This window comes from Eschscholzia californica, unplaced genomic scaffold, assembly GCF_041429995.1.
Source record: "Eschscholzia californica isolate CP2 unplaced genomic scaffold, dmEscCali1.0.p SCAF_1, whole genome shotgun sequence".
Lineage (NCBI taxonomy): Eukaryota > Viridiplantae > Streptophyta > Magnoliopsida > Ranunculales > Papaveraceae > Eschscholzia > Eschscholzia californica.
In genome coordinates, this window is record NW_028238198.1 from 47,738,224 (window position 1) to 47,755,250 (window position 17,027).

Below are 17,027 nucleotides of genomic sequence, written 5' to 3' on the forward strand. Positions count from 1 at the left end.
AGAGAAGTTGAGGGCTCCCATTGACCCTAATAGGTTCCAACAATTTCAGATTTGATAAGTCCCGAGTTGTGAGGGCAGTTACTTACTTTTTCTTTCCATAAATAGAGAATAATTCCCCCAGAGAGGATATCTAAAATCTCATCCAGAAAACTTAGGTATTAGCTAGTTTTGTACTAGTTTTCCATCATTCACCACTGTGGTCATCTTATCACCTACCAGACCAAGCTAAAGACCTCTCACTAGAAGCTTCCAATTCTACATTATTGGACCTCTCTAGAAGGCCTTTGAACTAATTACATGCACATAAAGTTAAAAATAAAATAAAATAATTAGTTACACTGAATGGGTACTTTTTTTCTTTGTAAGTCTGTTGAACTTTTCTCTTATTTTGAAATGTTTATGCTTATTTTGTTTACTTTACTCATTTAGTTATCAACTCATACTATAATGTCCCAAACCCATCACCTGAACATTGGTTAGATTCAATCGTTTAGAAAGGCTAAAGTTGCAACGTAGAACTACAACCACGAAAAGGCAACTACTGATTATGCGTAATGTAAGAATTTGTAGTAACACTAGTATACTTTAAATGCTAGACAACTAGATTGTTTATTTAACCAAATCCGTTACAATGAGGTTACAAAATCCAACACTAGATGATGAGACAACCCAACACCAACCACACTAATCTCTAAATCGCAATTTATTTTAACGTGTTGTAAACCAAGATTAAATGATGTTGTATAGAGTACATGACATTTTTCGCGTGATAGTCCCACATAATTTAAGAGACCATCAAAGGTTTAGTCTAAGTGCAAACTCAATCCTACGTTATGTCTAATCCTTCTGTCGAGTGGGTCATGGAGCCTTTATGAGGGATGTAGGTTAGGAGTTAGTGAGAATTCGACAACAGGTGCCTCTCTTTTTATTGATTTTCACCTTCACCTTCACCTTCACTCTTGACACTTCTCGTGGATTTCAGAATGAACAGTCTGAAGCCCTTTTTTTGACCTCAATCTGTACTGTTCAAGCTCAACAATGATTAGACTCAATCTGAATGTCTTCCGACTTGCTTAATCCGTTGGGCGCCAAAAGAAAAATAGACCTCAGTAAAAAAACAGGGTGACTGTAGACGCTCCTTGGACTATTTGACCAACTTGAACAGTAGTTTCCAAGTGTTGACGTTACAAATTGGTACTACTATGTAGTTTCTGTTGACTAGTCCCATGGTCAACCAACTCATGGTAATTAAAAGAACACGTGTCATCCATCAATCACCTTTAAAAATCTTAAGTTATCACACACCAACCTTAAGAGTGGGTGAACAAAATAAACGAATTCTCATCGTAACTAGTCAATGCACGCTATTTTGACTTTCACCATTTCTTAACACAAACCTCTCTCTCTTTTCTCTTTCTCATTTCCTTCTTTCTTCCCCTCTCTTTCTCCTTTTCGACACAATTTTTTGTTCTTCGTCTTCTTCCTCGCTTGACGAAACAACATTTTTTGTCCTCAGAAGTTCCCAGCTGTAGTACGAAACCTAACTTGTTTTTAGAGAGAGAAAGTTTCTAGAGAGAGAGAAAGGTGGACATTATTGACTCCTTGGTCGCCCAATGGCGCGTAAACCACCGTCACCACCACCACCACCACCACAATCAACTTATCAGAATTCTTCTTTATCTAAATGCATCATTTAACTCGATTAATAGGTGGGAATAATAATAATCCTAAAAAGAGTATGGATCATCAAAGACATAATCAGAAGAAACGACTGAAACCTAAACTTGATCGTAAGAACGCGATAAAGAATAGTGATTATGAAGCTGAGTCTTCGACTTCATTTGAAGATCATGAATCTTCTCTTCGAACTCGATCGTTAGATTTACATCCTTCTTATACAGATCGTACTAGTTTTAGAATTGGAGGTAGTGATGGTGATGTTCAAGAAATTTATTTAACTTTAGGGCTTTCTGGTCCTGAAGATTTTGGTATTTCTAATGATGCTTGGGAAGCTAGAAAAGCTAAGTCTTCTTCTGAACTTCATCCTAAACCTGAATTATTATATTTAAAGAGTATTAATGTTAATGATGATGGTAATAAGTTGGAAAAGGATGAGAACGTTGGTTTTGAGAGTAGGATTGAATCGAGAAATAGGTTTAGTGAGGGATCCTCGCATCAGAATTCTTCTTCATCATCATCTTCTTCATCATCATCATCTTCATCATCATCATCTTCTTCTTCTGCTGCTATTATTCCTGATACTGATGCTATTTCTATCACTACAGTTGCTACTCCTCGTTCTTCCAGGTTAGGTGGAGGAATTAATGGTGTTCGACCACCGTTACTAGCTCCCCCACCATCTATTTCATTACCAGTTCTTGATAGTTCAGGGTCAACTTGGGATCTGGTTAGGTCTTTTGCTCCTGAAGAACAACATAGGAATCAGAGCAATAGTAGAGGTTCTTATTCGAGTGTTCGTGTAGAGGAAAGTGATAAAGAAGATGATGAAGTAGAAGAAGAAGTTGGTGAAGGATTTGTCGAGAGAGATGAGATTGATGAAGAGAGAATAGGAGAAAATGCTCGTTTATCAGACTCTTCTTTGTTTTCGACATCAAATGATGAAGATTCTTCTAGTAGTACCACGGATAACGTGTTCATTATTTCACCTGATGTTAAACTTAGACGGGACATCAGATCGTGGTCGAAAGGTCGTTGCTTGGGTAGTGGATCTTATGGAACTGTATATGAAGCACTAACCGAGTAAGTACTCTGTCTTTCACTAGTTAATTTACTTGGTTAACTTGTGAATTTGGTCACTACAACCCCATCGAATACTTAAAAACCTTCTATGACTTGCTTTATCTTACAGAAGTAAATTAGATTTTGTAGAGCATTTTTTAGTTACTTAGATAAGTTGCTCTTGTAGCTTCAAATTTCAGTAGTTCGATATTCTAATTCCAAGTCAAGACCCTCCTTTACAGTTAAGTTGAGTTAATGGATAGATTGTGAAAGAGGTGAACAATATTCTTTTTATACAAAACAAATAAACAGGAAAATATGGATTGTTTTGGAAAACAAGATGCTGCTTTTGTTGGTTTTCTTAACATACTTCCAGACTGTATCCGGATATAGGCTTTAGACATAAAATTCTGCTATAGGCTTTTCTCCTATTAATTTCTTTTGAGAAAGCTCCTTTTTTTGGGGGCATGATTATGAATGCACTTACTTACCTCGACGGGGTTAATGGTTGATCAAGAAGGACCATTCCCTAGACCCTAGGTTAATGACTTCCATTGCACTTAGGAGGGGCACTCGCCTAAGATCTACATGGTGGAGTCTACGTCATAATTTGTGATAGAGGGGTACGCGTTCGCGCGGCCCCTGCCAAAAAAAGATTATAAATGCACTTTGAACTGAAGTTCAGTTCTCATCACACATTTTTTTTTTTTGCAGTGATGGAATCTTTTTCGCTGTAAAGGAAGTCTCTTTGCTCGACCAGAGAAGCATGGGACAGCAAAGTGTTTATCAACTTGAGCAGGTTAGTAATGTTCAGAATTTAAATTATTGGCTCAATGTGGTGAACTTCAACATTCGAGTATTTGTTTACATGGCTTGATGCTTCTTTGACATTGCCATGACTATTAAAATGTGTTGTGGTTTTAAGTAAAACCTTCATCTGCATGTTGTTTCAGGAAATTGCGCTTTTAAGTAGGTTCGAGCATGAGAACATAGTACAGTATCTTGGTACAGACAAGGTATTTCTCGTTAGAACCCTAACATATCTTTCTGAGTTCTGTTTATTGCATGTCGATTAGAATGAGCAGAGCTTTTGTACTTTAACCAAAAGTATACAAGGATTTTGCCCCTCCAAGTACAAAATAGGCGTGCAGGACTGACAGAAGATGATTTTTTTTTTTGAATTAGGACAAAATATGATAGATTTCTCCCGAGAAAAAAAGACACCCTGTTTATTTTATTAGGGAAGGCTTCGTCTTGGTGATTGTTCCTTGATACTCTTTTAGTGTCATTTACAAATGTAGTGTGAAGAAAATGTTGTTTTCCTTGATTGAATATTTCTTAGGTTAGCAGATACTGAATGCCAAAAAAAAAAATGTCTAGTGTGAAAAAAATGTTGTTTTCCTTGATTGAATATTTCTTAGGTTAGCAGATACTGAATGTCAAAAAAAAAATGTCTAGTGTGAAGAAAATGTTGTTTTCCTTAATTGAATACTTATTTCTTAGGTTACCGGATACTGAATGTCATGCATAATGCCATGAAAGCTTCAAAGTAGCCTAAAACTTGATGTGCGGGATATACACTGAATAGTACCTTAGCCATTTTATTACCTCCGTACGCGACACTCTATTGCTAGATGACAACATGATTTTAGAGTCTTCCTCCAACAGCAGTTTCGAGGAATCCAGTGGCATCACACATCCCTCTTCATGCTCTATTTCTTGTGATTGTTTGAGTAGGCCCTTATTGGAGTTTATAATTATTTACACATAATTGATCTGAATAAATCTCTCAGTTTCGGTTTATTGGAGTTTATAGTACCTTGAAAAACTTAGAAAAAATGTTTTAAAACTATAAAGGAAATAAATCAAACTTGAATTTTTTGATCTTGATGATGTTGTAGAGGCACACTATGAAATAGGACGCAGGTACTATACAATGAGATCTTTTTGCGAATATTGTACTGTAAGCCTTAGCCCATGTATCATATGTCTCATGATAGATTTAAAATCGGTGTAAACACATGTACTCATTTCTGGTACTTTTTTGCAATGCTGTACGAAAATGAAATATTTTTTTAATGTCCACTCACTTTGGCGACTTTTGTTGTATAATATGATATTTAAGTGTCCATCTTCTGCGAAAAGCAACTCTAGATTAACGATTTTGTGTATTATAATTGTATGTGTCCCGTGTCCGATACCAATACATATACTGGTGTCCGTATAGAATTGGTCATAACTATCTCTATTGCTATTCTCAGCAGAAACTACAATATGTGATGATCAATCATTATTTTTAAAGTTTTACCTAAGAGATATTTTACATCTTGCTAGTCATTCTTTAATTGTCTCGTTTTCTATTTGCTTGGTTGAGCAACTGCGAGATTATTAAGTCAATTTAATGTGATTTACTTTTCATCAATCTCAGGCAGAAGGAAAACTGTATATTTTCCTCGAGCTCGTATCCAAAGGTTCCCTGGCGGATTTGTATCACAATTATAATTTGGTAGATTCTCAAGTTTCTTCGTACACAAGGCAGATTCTCCATGGTTTGCGGTATCTTCATGATCAAGATGTGATTCATAGGTAATACATTTGAACTCTTCGCCCCCCAACAATGGATTTTTATTTTTCACTATTAGAAGTTTCTGACAGTGTAGGAAACTACATCCTTCGATTGACAGGGAGAAGATGTTCTACAAGTAACATTGCAAAACTTGCATTAAACAATGTTTACTTCCAATTCCAATCTCTCTTTTATTTTGTCTGTTTCTTGTATTAGTGCTACTTAGCCAAGACAGTATTTGGTGATACTATTAAACCTATTGTCATCTGGTCCCAATACCGAGACATATGAGACAAATGCCTATATTGTGCTTTGGGTTCGGGTTCATCTGATGTCATTTTAGACAGGCACATGAGTGGCAAAATCACAAATCTCTTGAATGACATTTTTTCTGAAATTTATGGTTCATTAGATTTTATATCTGCTCATTCTATATGAATATACTAGTCATGAGTTTTACTGTGACATGGGAATTTTGGTACTTCCTGTTTTTTGGCCTCATCTTACGTTGACATAACGGGTTATATATGTCTGATTATTTTATATGTAAAAAGAATCTTTTATCACATAGCAATACGTAGGTATGTTATTTCCTTCGAGTCTAATGCATACCGTTTTTGATTTACCCACAAAGGGATATCAAGTGCGCTAATATATTGGTGGATGCAAATGGATCAGTCAAACTTGCTGATTTTGGATTAGCAAAGGTTCTTTTTCTCCAAGCATGTTAAATATTTCATGTTTCTTGTTGCTTTTCTACGGGTGATAAATTTTTCATCTTACTTTACTGGTTTTATGCCTTTTCAGACAACCAGGCTGAATGATGTGAAATCTTCAAAAGGGACTGCTTTCTGGATGGCCCCTGAGGTTTGCATCTTCTCTTTTAATATGGATTTTGTTTCCTCACATGGTAAAGTAGGGACCCACTCCACTCAAGTGACCTGTTAGATTTAATAAAACGATATTGGTTAGCAGCAGTGGCCGACCCAGAAAATTTTCTAGGTGTCGACACTTCTAAATCATAATCAATATTAAAAACAAATATCACAATCAATAAGTGATTGACAAGTTACGTTTCTAACCTCCTTCAAAATTACATAAATTATTGTGTTATAAATGAATCATTCTAAAATTTTATGTGTTTTTTTGAAAGTTAAAATGCATATATTGAATAAAAAGAAACGCAAGTACAAGTAAAAAAACTTAGAGATATCAACGGGGATTGTTACATCATCTGATCATCCAAGCATCCCAATTGACTACCATTTCTAAGTATGATACATCCTTAAATTCTTTTATGACCCTGGACCAAGCAAAACTTGTCCCCTTGATATCTTCTATATCTACTTGAGTATTTTTGTTTGCTTCCTTAAATATCTTACTATTTCTATCCTTCCATAGACTCCATACAAGGGCGGAGCCAGGATATAAAGTTACCCCGGACTAGCCTAAAAGTACTTAGAGAGAAAATATTTTATTTCTAATCGTATATACACTTAGAAATAGTATTTGCAAAGCAATTTTTGGTCCAATGTGTAAAATTTCGTTAATAGTTCAAACATAAAGAACTTAAGAAGAATTGACCTCAAAATTTTATTATGTATGTGACCATTGATAATTTGGGGACAAAGAAATATCTGAAACCTAACTTAGATGACACCTATAAAAGGGGGTAAAACTTGACTTTGCCACAAAAAGATGGTAAAAATAAGAATTAGGGTGGGGCATTACGTGGGACTTTAAGGGAAAATACATATAAATAAGGACTAATACAGAATTATTTAACAAAAAGAAATTAAAATTGAAAATGAGGGACTTGGGGTTTGAACTAGTGACCTATTTGTTTATACAGCATACCCACAACCACCTGGCTACCTTACCTATTATGTGAAATCTTCCCCTTTATCCAATTTTATACCCTGACTACAGCCAGGGGTAGCCTACCCCTGGCTCCGCCCTTGACTCCATATATGGCACCTGGAATGATCTGCCAAATGGATTTCCTTGACTTCTTGACTTTTACCCCTGCCCGTTGTTCTAATATGTGTTCAATAGATCTTGAAAAACACCAGTTTAGCTTGAAGGACTTGAGGAAGTAAGCCCAAAGATCCGAAGCTACCTGGCAGTGTAGAAATAGGTGGTTTATTTGACTTGAGGAAATTTTATGTGTTTTTCAAACTAGTAATCCCTATGTTACACTTCGAACGAACTCACTTACGACTAACTTATGAGTTATTTGAACTTGTAATCTCAGTATAAATAATTAGTACTATACATATTTGAATTACATAAAAGAAACATGCGAATTTATGTCAAAAACAATGAAAGGCATTTTATCTTGAAAGAGAATTCTCACAATTTACGTTTTTTAAAAATTTCGGAGAGGAGAGGGCCAAGAGTGAGAGGGAGAGAAAGAAGATAGATTTCAGAAAAAAAATGTCGTCACAAAATTTACATTGATAGAACATGAATGATAAAAAGGGCATAAGGTAATATGGGGACAAAATAAATAGCTTTGAGGATGGAGCCCTAGTAAAAAGAGGCCAAACCCAAATGAAAGCATTATTTGGCTTCCAGGAAATTTGGGAGGTTGTCGAATTTGGGTATGTAGAACCAGTTGATCGGGTAGCACATGATGTTCTCTCTCAGGTCCAAAGAGATAGTTTGAGAGAGAACAAAAAGAATGATAAGAAGGCATTGTTCTTTCTCTATCAAGCTGTTGATGAGATTGTTTTCGAGAAAATCTCAAGAGCTGAAACAACTAAAGAAGTGTTGGATTTGTTGCAAAGATCCTACACGGGCGATGAGAAGGTAAAAAAAATGTAAGGTTACAGACTCTACGAGGTGAATTTTAATCTCTTCATAGAATCATATGATTAACCCTGAAAATCTTTCTGATTATTATTTTAGAGTTCAATGTGTTGTTAATCAATTGTTGGTTAATGGAGAACAGTTAACTGATCTTCGTGTTATTGAGAAAATCATGAGATCATTGACAGGTCGTTTTGACTATGTTGTTGCTGCAATTGCGGAAGGAAAGGACATCTCAACTATGTCAGTTGAAGGTTTGATGAGTTCATTATGTTCTCATGAACATAGGATGAACCAGAGAGTTGTTGCAGGGTTCATAAAGAACAAGTTTTTCATAGCAAAGTGACTTTGTTTGAAAAAGGTGGTTCCAGTGGTGAAACACCTACCGACAAAGGTGAAGAAAGTCATGGTAAAGAACTCAAAAGAATTGGAAGGTATGACAAATCTAAAGTTAGATGTTTTCGTTGCAAAAAATTAGGTCATTATAAGTCAGAATGTAGAGTTTCCAAGAAATTTTCAGAGCAAGCTAACTTTGCTGAAGATGATGTAGTAGAGGGAGAAACTCTTTTATTAGCTTGCAGAATGGATGAAGATTCAGATGAAGACTTAGATGATTATTCGGTAGAAAGTGATGAAGATGGAGTTTGGGACTGTCCTGTTAAAGAAGATCATCAAATAAAAATTGATATTGATGATGAGACAGTAGCTTCAGAATGTCAAGTAATTGAGATTACACCTATTTCTTCAGATATTCATGATAATTTAAATCCAGAATTACGTCCTAGTTCAACTTGTATTTTTTTCAGGATGAATCACACTTTTACCACTAAACTATACCCGCTACAATGTGATTATTGTATATGAATGGACTGTTTGTCGAACAAGGGAATCCTACGTAATCAAGATAGGTTCAGAACAAAATCATGAAATTGGAGTGTTGACGTATTTTGCCGGGGGAGGGGATAGGAAAAGAAGGCTTATTTAATATTTAAATAATAAGTTCTATCGTTTCTTTTTCGAAGACAACCCTTTCCCTATTTATTTTATTCATATTCAACTGTTAGATTTTAGGAATTCGGGCCAATCAATTGGATTTAGTAGAAGAAATGTCATCAAGGTTTGGTGACTACGTTGTAAGCAATGATAATAATGGTTCTGACGAGGACTTTGCAAGTTGTGTATCTTTTGTAGATTGTAATCCCACGGATCCTATCACTTTTAAAGAAGCAGTAAAAAATGTGAGGTGGATTTCAGCTATGGATGATGAAATTTATTCAACTGAGAAAAGTGACACTTGGGAGTTAAATTCTCTTCTTGCAGGAAAGAAGACAATTGGGTTGAAATGGTTTTTCAAAACCAAGTACAAACCAGATGATGGTCAAGTAGACAAATTAGTTGTGAAAGAGTACGATCAAAAACCAGATTGATATGAAGTTTTAAATTAAAGAACAAATGGCTAATATTTTATTAAGCCATTGAAGGTCCATTCATCTTTCAAGCAAGGAATGAAAAATCGAAATATTTCGGTCGAAACGACCGAAATATTTCGGATTTTCAAACCAGTGCAACGAAACACCATTTACAGAAGTTTCGTGCATGATTTCGGCGAAAATCATGCGAAATTTCGAGCTATTTTATCCAGATCTGGAAGAAAACGATGGATCTACAAAAACCCTAACTTAAGAACCCAAAATCAGATCATATTTACCTTCATCTCTATCTTCTTCATTTTTTTTTTTGTATATATCTCCATTATTTCCTTAAAATCAAGAAACCCTAGAGAAAGAAAGAGAAGAAGAAGGACTTGTCGGCTGGGATTTGTGGGATATGTTATTATTAGGGTTTCTTAAGGATATTGGTTATCACCCCTATGAATTTGCTTTTGTTAAAGTTAACCCTCTCCTATGACAATAAAATTGCAAATTAGCCCTATTATTTACCCCCACAACAACATTATTATCTTTTGGGTGTTATTTGTAACAAATAATTAAATTTAGGCCCCCAAAAAATTGTTTTATTGCAGATTAGCTCTCAAATTAGCAGATTTTGTCACAAAGTCTATCATTTTTTTTTTTCATGTTTGCCCCCTTGCATCATCTCTAGGGGTGGGATTTTGGCCCGGAAACCCGGAACCCGCCCACGACCGTCCGAGTCCGAAGGGTCCGTGACCGTCCGATGCCCGAATCGGTCCGTACCCGCCCGACCGAAAGATCTTAAGCGGACGGACGCGGGCATAGGTCTTTACCCGGTGGTCCGACCGAGTCCGCCCGCTTATATCGTCCGCCCGACCGAACCCGTCCACGCCCGTCCGTTTATCCTACCCGTTATACCTGCCCGCCTATATATGAATTTTAAGCCTTTAGATTTGTAGAGTTAGCTACAACCATTAGATTTCAAGAGTAAAAATAAATAACCCTAGAAATCACTTTTCTTAATTTTGTCTTCGTCGTTCTACTTCTCTAGTCTCTATCTCCTCCAAAATCTCAGTATCTCATCAATAACCCGAGAATCCACAATAAACTGGTCGTAATCCATGAGAAGAAGCATAGAAACCGATCATAATCCATGAGAAATCTCAATGCTTATCTTGCGATTTTGAATTCATTTACTTTTTAGAATTGTAAAGTGGGAGTTTTAGAAAGTTGTATTTAGCGACTAAACATTTTAAATTTCGAATAAAAGTTTCTTTTGTTCATTAGTGACCGGTGTCCGCCCGACCGATACCCGGTTTGCCCGACTAGCAAAACGGTCACGGACGGGCACTTTGTTGGAGAAAAATCCGAAATGTCCGTCCGTTTTGTCCGGATGTCCGAGTGGACACTTAGGACTCCTGTCCGTTCCGCCCGGACCGGTTGAGTTAGTGTCCGTTTCCCGCCCGTCCGGACCGATTCCCACCCCTAATCATCTCCTTGTAACAAATGTTTTTTGTAAGTCTTATTTTCAATAAATAATTCAATTGCAACATATTTCGATCGTTTCCGTAAATTGTAAAACTTCCACACTGACCGAAACATTTCCACGAAACGTTTCCACTTTTGGACCGACCGAAACTTCCACCGAAACCGAAGTTTCATTCCTTGCTTTCAAGTTGAAGATTATGATGGACGTTATGCCGTTTGAGTTTAAGGGAGGGTGTTAAATTTTATTTAAACTCAATTTTAGTAAGAAGATTAATTTTATTATTTAAGTAATTAGAGAGTTAAGTTTGTGGGAAGTTATTTTCTTTAGTTGATTAATGGATAAGTTAGTGGGTTAATGGATAAGTTAGCGGGATCATGTTAGTGGGTAGAATTTGGGTCTATATATAGACAACTCTTTGTATTTATTTTCAATCAAATCAAGTCAAGTAATTCAATTCAGTTAAATATCTTCTTTATTCTTCTTTGTCTGAGCAAAGTTAGTTGAGCAAAGTTAGTTTCCTTTATCATTCGGAAATTAAACACTTTTAATTTCCAACAGTAACTATCCTAAAAGTACACTGTATACCTCAAGTGAAGGAAGCAATTAAAGAAAATAAATATAGCAAACAAGTTTGAAATTGATAGGCCGGCCTAATATGGTCGGTTTCATCAGGGATAGACAATCCAACTTCAAATTCTTTACATCTATCTGATCACCTTTGTAGATGGCCCTATTCCTATCCTTCCACACATACCACATCACCACACAAGGAATGATTCTCCAAACATTAATGCCCCTACTTTAGCACCGTTACTACATCCCAACCCAAATTAGTGGTCGTTACCAAGACAAGTCAAATGAGTTCATGTAGAAGCTTCAAATTTTCGAAGGCAAGAGGGCAGTGAACCAGAACATTGTTGTCTCCTCACCTGACTCATTGAGGGCAATGAACTAAAAAATGGACAACTATATTCACCAATATAAAAGGGGGCTGGCCATTTGGAAATGGGAGGCCGAGATGATTGAAATTTGAGCTTATTTTTTGCTCTTTATTTGTTTCCAACAACGTTAAAAGTTTGCACAACGTCTGATTAATGTAATTTACGTTTATTCAACAAGTTTAGATGAATCTAGTTGAAGATTCAAGGTTACTTTAGATTTATTCCAGGTATTGCTGTTTTTTGTTTTTGCTATTTCTTCTCTAGTTCAAGTATGTTTGTTGCATTCGATCTTTTCTTTTTATTTATTTTTCCTTAGTTGTAATCTCAAGTCTTAGCATTTGCATCTTATAATCATTAATTTTAGAACACGTGTGATGGAGTAATTGAGTAAAATGCATTTAATGATCTGATATCTGCCTCATGAAGCAAACCTTCTGTTGCGACTTACAAGATATTTGGACTTACTTATTTCGCCTGTATCGTCATTTTATTGGAAATTTCTGTTTAATATCATTAGAAGATGTGGTCTGCTTCGAAGATAAGATATTTATGTTTGATGCCGCTAACGTCAGGTTGTTTTATTTGCAGGTTGTGAATCCAAAGCGTAAGGGGTATGGACTTCCAGCTGATATATGGAGCCTTGGTTGTACTGTCCTAGAGATGTTAACTAGAAAACTTCCTTACGCACCTCTCGAATGGGTATGCAATATGTTCAATTTTTGTGCAGTTGTACCTTTATTTTTCTGCTCCACCTATTGGACTTCATATTAATTATCAAATATATCTAGTAACATAGAACTATGGTAGACAGTGTCCTGTTCTATGTGTCTAATCTTTTTTGCTTCATAATAACTCATGTTTCGTCATACCTACTGCTACTTGCGTGTAAATAGGCCTATGGCTGCTGGTGAACAAATCTTATCCGTCAGGACTTCGCTTCATGCATACCTGTTTTGTTTTTTATTTACTATTTCTTATGGTATTTTAGTTTCAAATTTCATATAGTTTTCATCTTTATTTTATTTGCTTCCTTATACTTGGAAAAGACAACTTTGGTGGACTACTCTATATTTAGCAAGATATATTTCTTTGCTTAAATCTAACACGGTAAGTCGAGATGGATGAGTAGGAAAACAATCAGAAACAAGGGCATCTGAGAGATCTAAGTTAGCATCTAAGCAGAGATAGAAATTTTGAAGCAACTTCTAGTTTGTGAGCTGAAAAAGACCGATGATAGCATCGCCCAATGCTCTTGATTGAAGTAGTGATTCCAAGTAAGCCAACACAATGTTATGAACTTAATGAGTTACGTTCAATGAAGATATGAAGAGACTTGCTACAACAACAAGAGTACATTATCGAATTATGGTTGTCCATGAACTTTTCGCCTCACTCTTTACAGTCAATAGTCGAATTCTGTTCTCGGAGAAGATATCTACTGTAATAGACAGTAGACACTAGTTTCAAAAAAAATGGACAGTAGACACCAATTCAAATGTTAACCGCAGTATGACGTACTTAATATTAGTCATCTACTCATAGTGATAACTTTAGTAGGTAATATTTCATCACCAAAGTAGGATAATCATTTTGCTATTTCGCTTGTATAGTTACTAAGTAAAATATGTTCCAGATGAATCATTAAAAAGCGTTCTTTAACACCAATTTTTTATTGGCCCTCTTTCTCTCATGACAGATACCAGCAATGTATAAGATCGGCAAGGGGGAACCACCACCTATCCCTAATACCCTTTCAGCAGATGCAAGGGACTTCATCGAACAGTGTGTACGAGTTAAACCAGAAAACAGGCCAACTGCTGCTATGCTTTTGGATCACTCTTTCGTAAGGAGGCCTCTGCCAGCTTCCTCGGGTTCTGATTCTCCTCTCCATAATAGGTGGAGATAGTTCAAGTAATCATATGCCTACTTCACTTGAGGTAAATGCTCTTTCTCATATTAAAAATCTTCTACATGCAAGGAAGCGTCATTTCTACTCATCGTTCAGTACTCCTAGATGAATTATCTGGAACAATTATGCAGATCACATGTAAAATGTATGTCTCTTTTATTGTTACCATATTTCCATTTCGTGAGCAACAATTTGGTATGGCTCATGGTTGCTTTTGTTGACAAAAGCATTAAACTATTTGTTGGCAAAAGCAATAAACGATTTGTTGACATAAGCAATAATTTTTTTGGTATGAGCAACAATTTGGTGTGGCTTAGGTTGCTTTTGTTGACAAGAGCAAGAAATCATGATATGTGTGCTGCTCCTTTAGGCTCTCTCTCTCATTGAGGTGGTCCAGGGCTGGCCACCAAAGGATGATGTCCTTGCCACTATCGGCACCAAATACTATGAAATCAAACCCTGCTTCCCCTTGCTTCTCCACAAACCCCAACATACCTCTCATCAAACCCTCTGCACCCCTCCCCAAATTCCTCAATAAATGATCAGAATTAATGGGAAGTCGGATTTCTCAGAAAGAATTTAGTTCAACCGACTTCTATATGGGGTTTGAAATAATTTGAAAGATTATCTTTGTTGAGGATTATCGTGCTCATAGAAGGTGTACTAGGAATCTTGTAACAGTAGTGTGTGACTGCATGCAAAACCCTGACACTTTTACTTATTTGATTACTTCTGCGACTCAAACAACGTAACAACATGTCGAGACTGGTAGCATGATAGCATCACCCTAAGCGCCTTAAAAATGGCCACTTTTCCCCTCCTTTTGGGCCACAAGTTATTGTTACCTTTTCTATGGAATAACTTCTGAACATTTTATGCAGCTTTAACACAACCATTTGCACAGCTAATTTTAGAAAAATATTTAATTGATTGAATTAGTAAGTGATTTCAGGTTACCCTTCTTGAGGTTGGATGAAAGTCGGTCTTCCTCTTTTTATCATCAAAAAGTATACTCAACCCACCTTGTGGGATTCCAACTTGAACAGCATGTGAGAGAAACTTTTATTTCTCTCTCCTCTCACATGTCCAGTCACGTGGAGAGAGAAACCGTTGTTTCTCTCACAAGTGGGAGTCCCAAGAGGCGGGTTGTGTAGCCTTGTTTTTTCATTCACCACTCTGACACACTTTGACCATGATCATGCATTGCTTGAAAACATATATTAATAACACCAACTCCATGCCCTTTCTCAATTTTCATACTGTTCTATGATGAGATGATATTATCTCTACTTTTGCAGGATCCTTGTTTTACGCAATTTGTGGGTTCATATGGAATTTCAAACTTCGCTCGATTGTATAATACAAATAGCAAATCTTTGTAATGAAGCGTTTGCTGCTAACAGCTACAAGTTATAATGAAGCTCCTCCGAATCATGGACATAAATCTCCAAAAGGTCTAACACTACGTGATCTCTCTGCATTTTTAGCGCATATAGTCCATTTGGGTTGTAAATACGTGTTAGGGTATTCTTGACGTACTCCATTCTTAGAAATATATCTTCACAAGTGATATGATCTTGTTGTCGGTGTTTCAGAGTCGGTTTGGTTTGCTTTCGATTGCGAGTTATACTGTTTCTTTTTGTAGGTAAAAGACGGGGGAAGAGAAAACATTAGAGCCAAATTGTAGAGCTATTAGTGTGTGAGAGGGCCTGTCTAGTAACGATGTAAGAAATGTAGAACTTGATTATAATGAAACACAAGTGCCCATATTTTCGTCTCTAGACGGCAGTTGAATGAACCTGAAATGACAGCAGCAGCAGGACCCTGCCATCTGAAAGAAAAATTGGACACTAGTTCGAAGCTTGAGAAATTGCCTGAGTTTTTGCATATTTTGGAAGTCTATCGTGTGAATAATTAGCTAGATGGGTACCATATTCTAATAAAGATCCACTGCTGCTTTGGTGATTTCATTGATCACATGATAACAAGTCCAGACCATGGCAGTGTTTTTGAAACTCCAGTGATTCACTTAGATTCTTGAATATCAGGTGGTTGCAAAGAGTTGAAAATGACTATTTTAGCCAAAATATTTTATATAGTAAACAAAAAATACTTGATTTTTTTTCAAATAACTAAAACTTCAGGTTGTTTTATAGTCTTTGTTTCCGAGAACCTTCTTCTTCATCGTCCTCTTTCTCCATTCTCTCTCCCCTACCTCCGTTCATTCTTTCTTTCTCTATCCCGTCTCTTCTCCCCGATGTTTTGTAATGAAAACGAAGACTACAGAGAGGTGAAGTATGGCAAAAAAGAGAGATGAAGTATGGCAAAAAAAACTCTGTTGTCCATATATTGGTCACTTTTCTTTCTGGTCAAACATAGAGGAACTAACTATTGACGAAAGAAGCTTCATCTCTCTATTGGAACTATTTTAGCTTGAACATCTTTCAACAACAACAAAAAAAAAAAGAATACCATTAACTAGGGCTGGGAAAACGGTCCGGGACCCTGGGGTCCGTCCCAGACCGTTAGGGCCCGCAGATCGGAGCCAACCCGAGCCAGGCTTACTCGGCCCGTTGGAGTTGGGTCTATGGGCGGGACTCGGACATGCCCTTAATTTCGAGTCTCGGCCCGTTGAGTCCGTCCAACGTCCGAGCCCGATGAAGAGCCCGAATATTCGCCCGACATAAGTGCCCGATAGATAGCCCGACGAGATCCGCGTGTTATTTTTTTGATCCAACGGCTGAGATAGGGCGTCTCTTCAAATTCATTCTTAGTCGTTGGATCATAATACTGGCCCCTTCAGATCTTATAAAAGCCCTCATTCCCTCACAGAAACCCTAAACCTAAACCCCTATCTCTCTCCACCTCTCTCCACCTCTCTCCTCTTACCACTTACCATACCACTTACCACTCACCATACCAGTAGGCAGTAGCCTCCATTATCTATGCTTCTCAGTCTCTGATTTCTCGACTCTCTCTAGTCTCCGCCATCCAACAGGAAAGCAACAACAATGGTTAGTTTTACTTCTCGTCTTCAATTGTTCGATCTACTGTTACTCAGTTACTCTTCTAGTCTTCTACCGATCTACTTTGCTGATCTGCATGTGGGTTTCGAGCCTGAAGATGCAAATAGACGATGATGTTCGGTTAAGTTGTATAC

General features: G+C 36.8%; 1 protein-coding gene and 1 non-coding gene across 5 annotated transcripts; both read left to right on the forward strand.

The window, feature by feature from the left end:
• Positions 1–1,340: 1,340 nt before the first annotated feature.
• On the forward strand, positions 1,341–15,634 carry MEKK1 (MAPK/ERK kinase kinase 1). 4 transcript variants are annotated; one of them, XR_015230727.1, is made up of 10 exons: positions 1,360–2,760; positions 3,454–3,538; positions 3,693–3,755; positions 5,168–5,325; positions 5,940–6,012; positions 6,113–6,172; positions 12,547–12,657; positions 13,655–14,083; positions 14,648–14,819; positions 15,022–15,634. XR_015230727.1 is itself a non-coding variant. In XM_086653890.1 (9 exons), exons 1-8 carry the CDS (start codon positions 1,685–1,687, stop codon positions 13,862–13,864), a joined length of 1,836 nt encoding a protein of 611 aa, XP_086510016.1. In that variant the 5' UTR covers positions 1,341–1,684; the 3' UTR covers positions 13,865–13,895; positions 15,166–15,634. The 4 variants fall into 4 exon arrangements, 2 of the variants coding, with proteins under 2 accessions (XP_086510016.1, XP_086510017.1); XR_015230726.1 differs by lacking the exon at positions 14,648–14,819 and having other exon boundaries at positions 13,655–13,895; positions 15,166–15,321; positions 15,513–15,634; XM_086653890.1 differs by lacking the exon at positions 14,648–14,819 and having other exon boundaries at positions 1,341–2,760; positions 13,655–13,895; positions 15,166–15,634.
• Positions 3,223–3,384, forward strand: LOC147567263 (U1 spliceosomal RNA). The gene has a single exon (XR_015231701.1). It is a non-coding gene; the product is annotated as a U1 spliceosomal RNA (small nuclear RNA).
• Positions 15,635–17,027: the final 1,393 nt, after the last annotated feature.

What these genes read in the sequence shown, in the direction of transcription:
- MEKK1 (XM_086653890.1), top strand. Translation starts at nt 1,685, where the DNA reads ATGCATCATTTAACTCGATTAATAGGTGGGAATAATAATAATCCTAAA. An exon ending in AGTATCTTGGTACAGACAAG is followed by an intron (nt 3,756 to 5,167) that starts GTATTTCTCGTT and finishes CATCAATCTCAG; the next exon opens with GCAGAAGGAAAACTGTATAT. An exon ending in CTTTCTGGATGGCCCCTGAG is followed by an intron (nt 6,173 to 12,546) that starts GTTTGCATCTTC and finishes TTTTATTTGCAG; the next exon opens with GTTGTGAATCCAAAGCGTAA.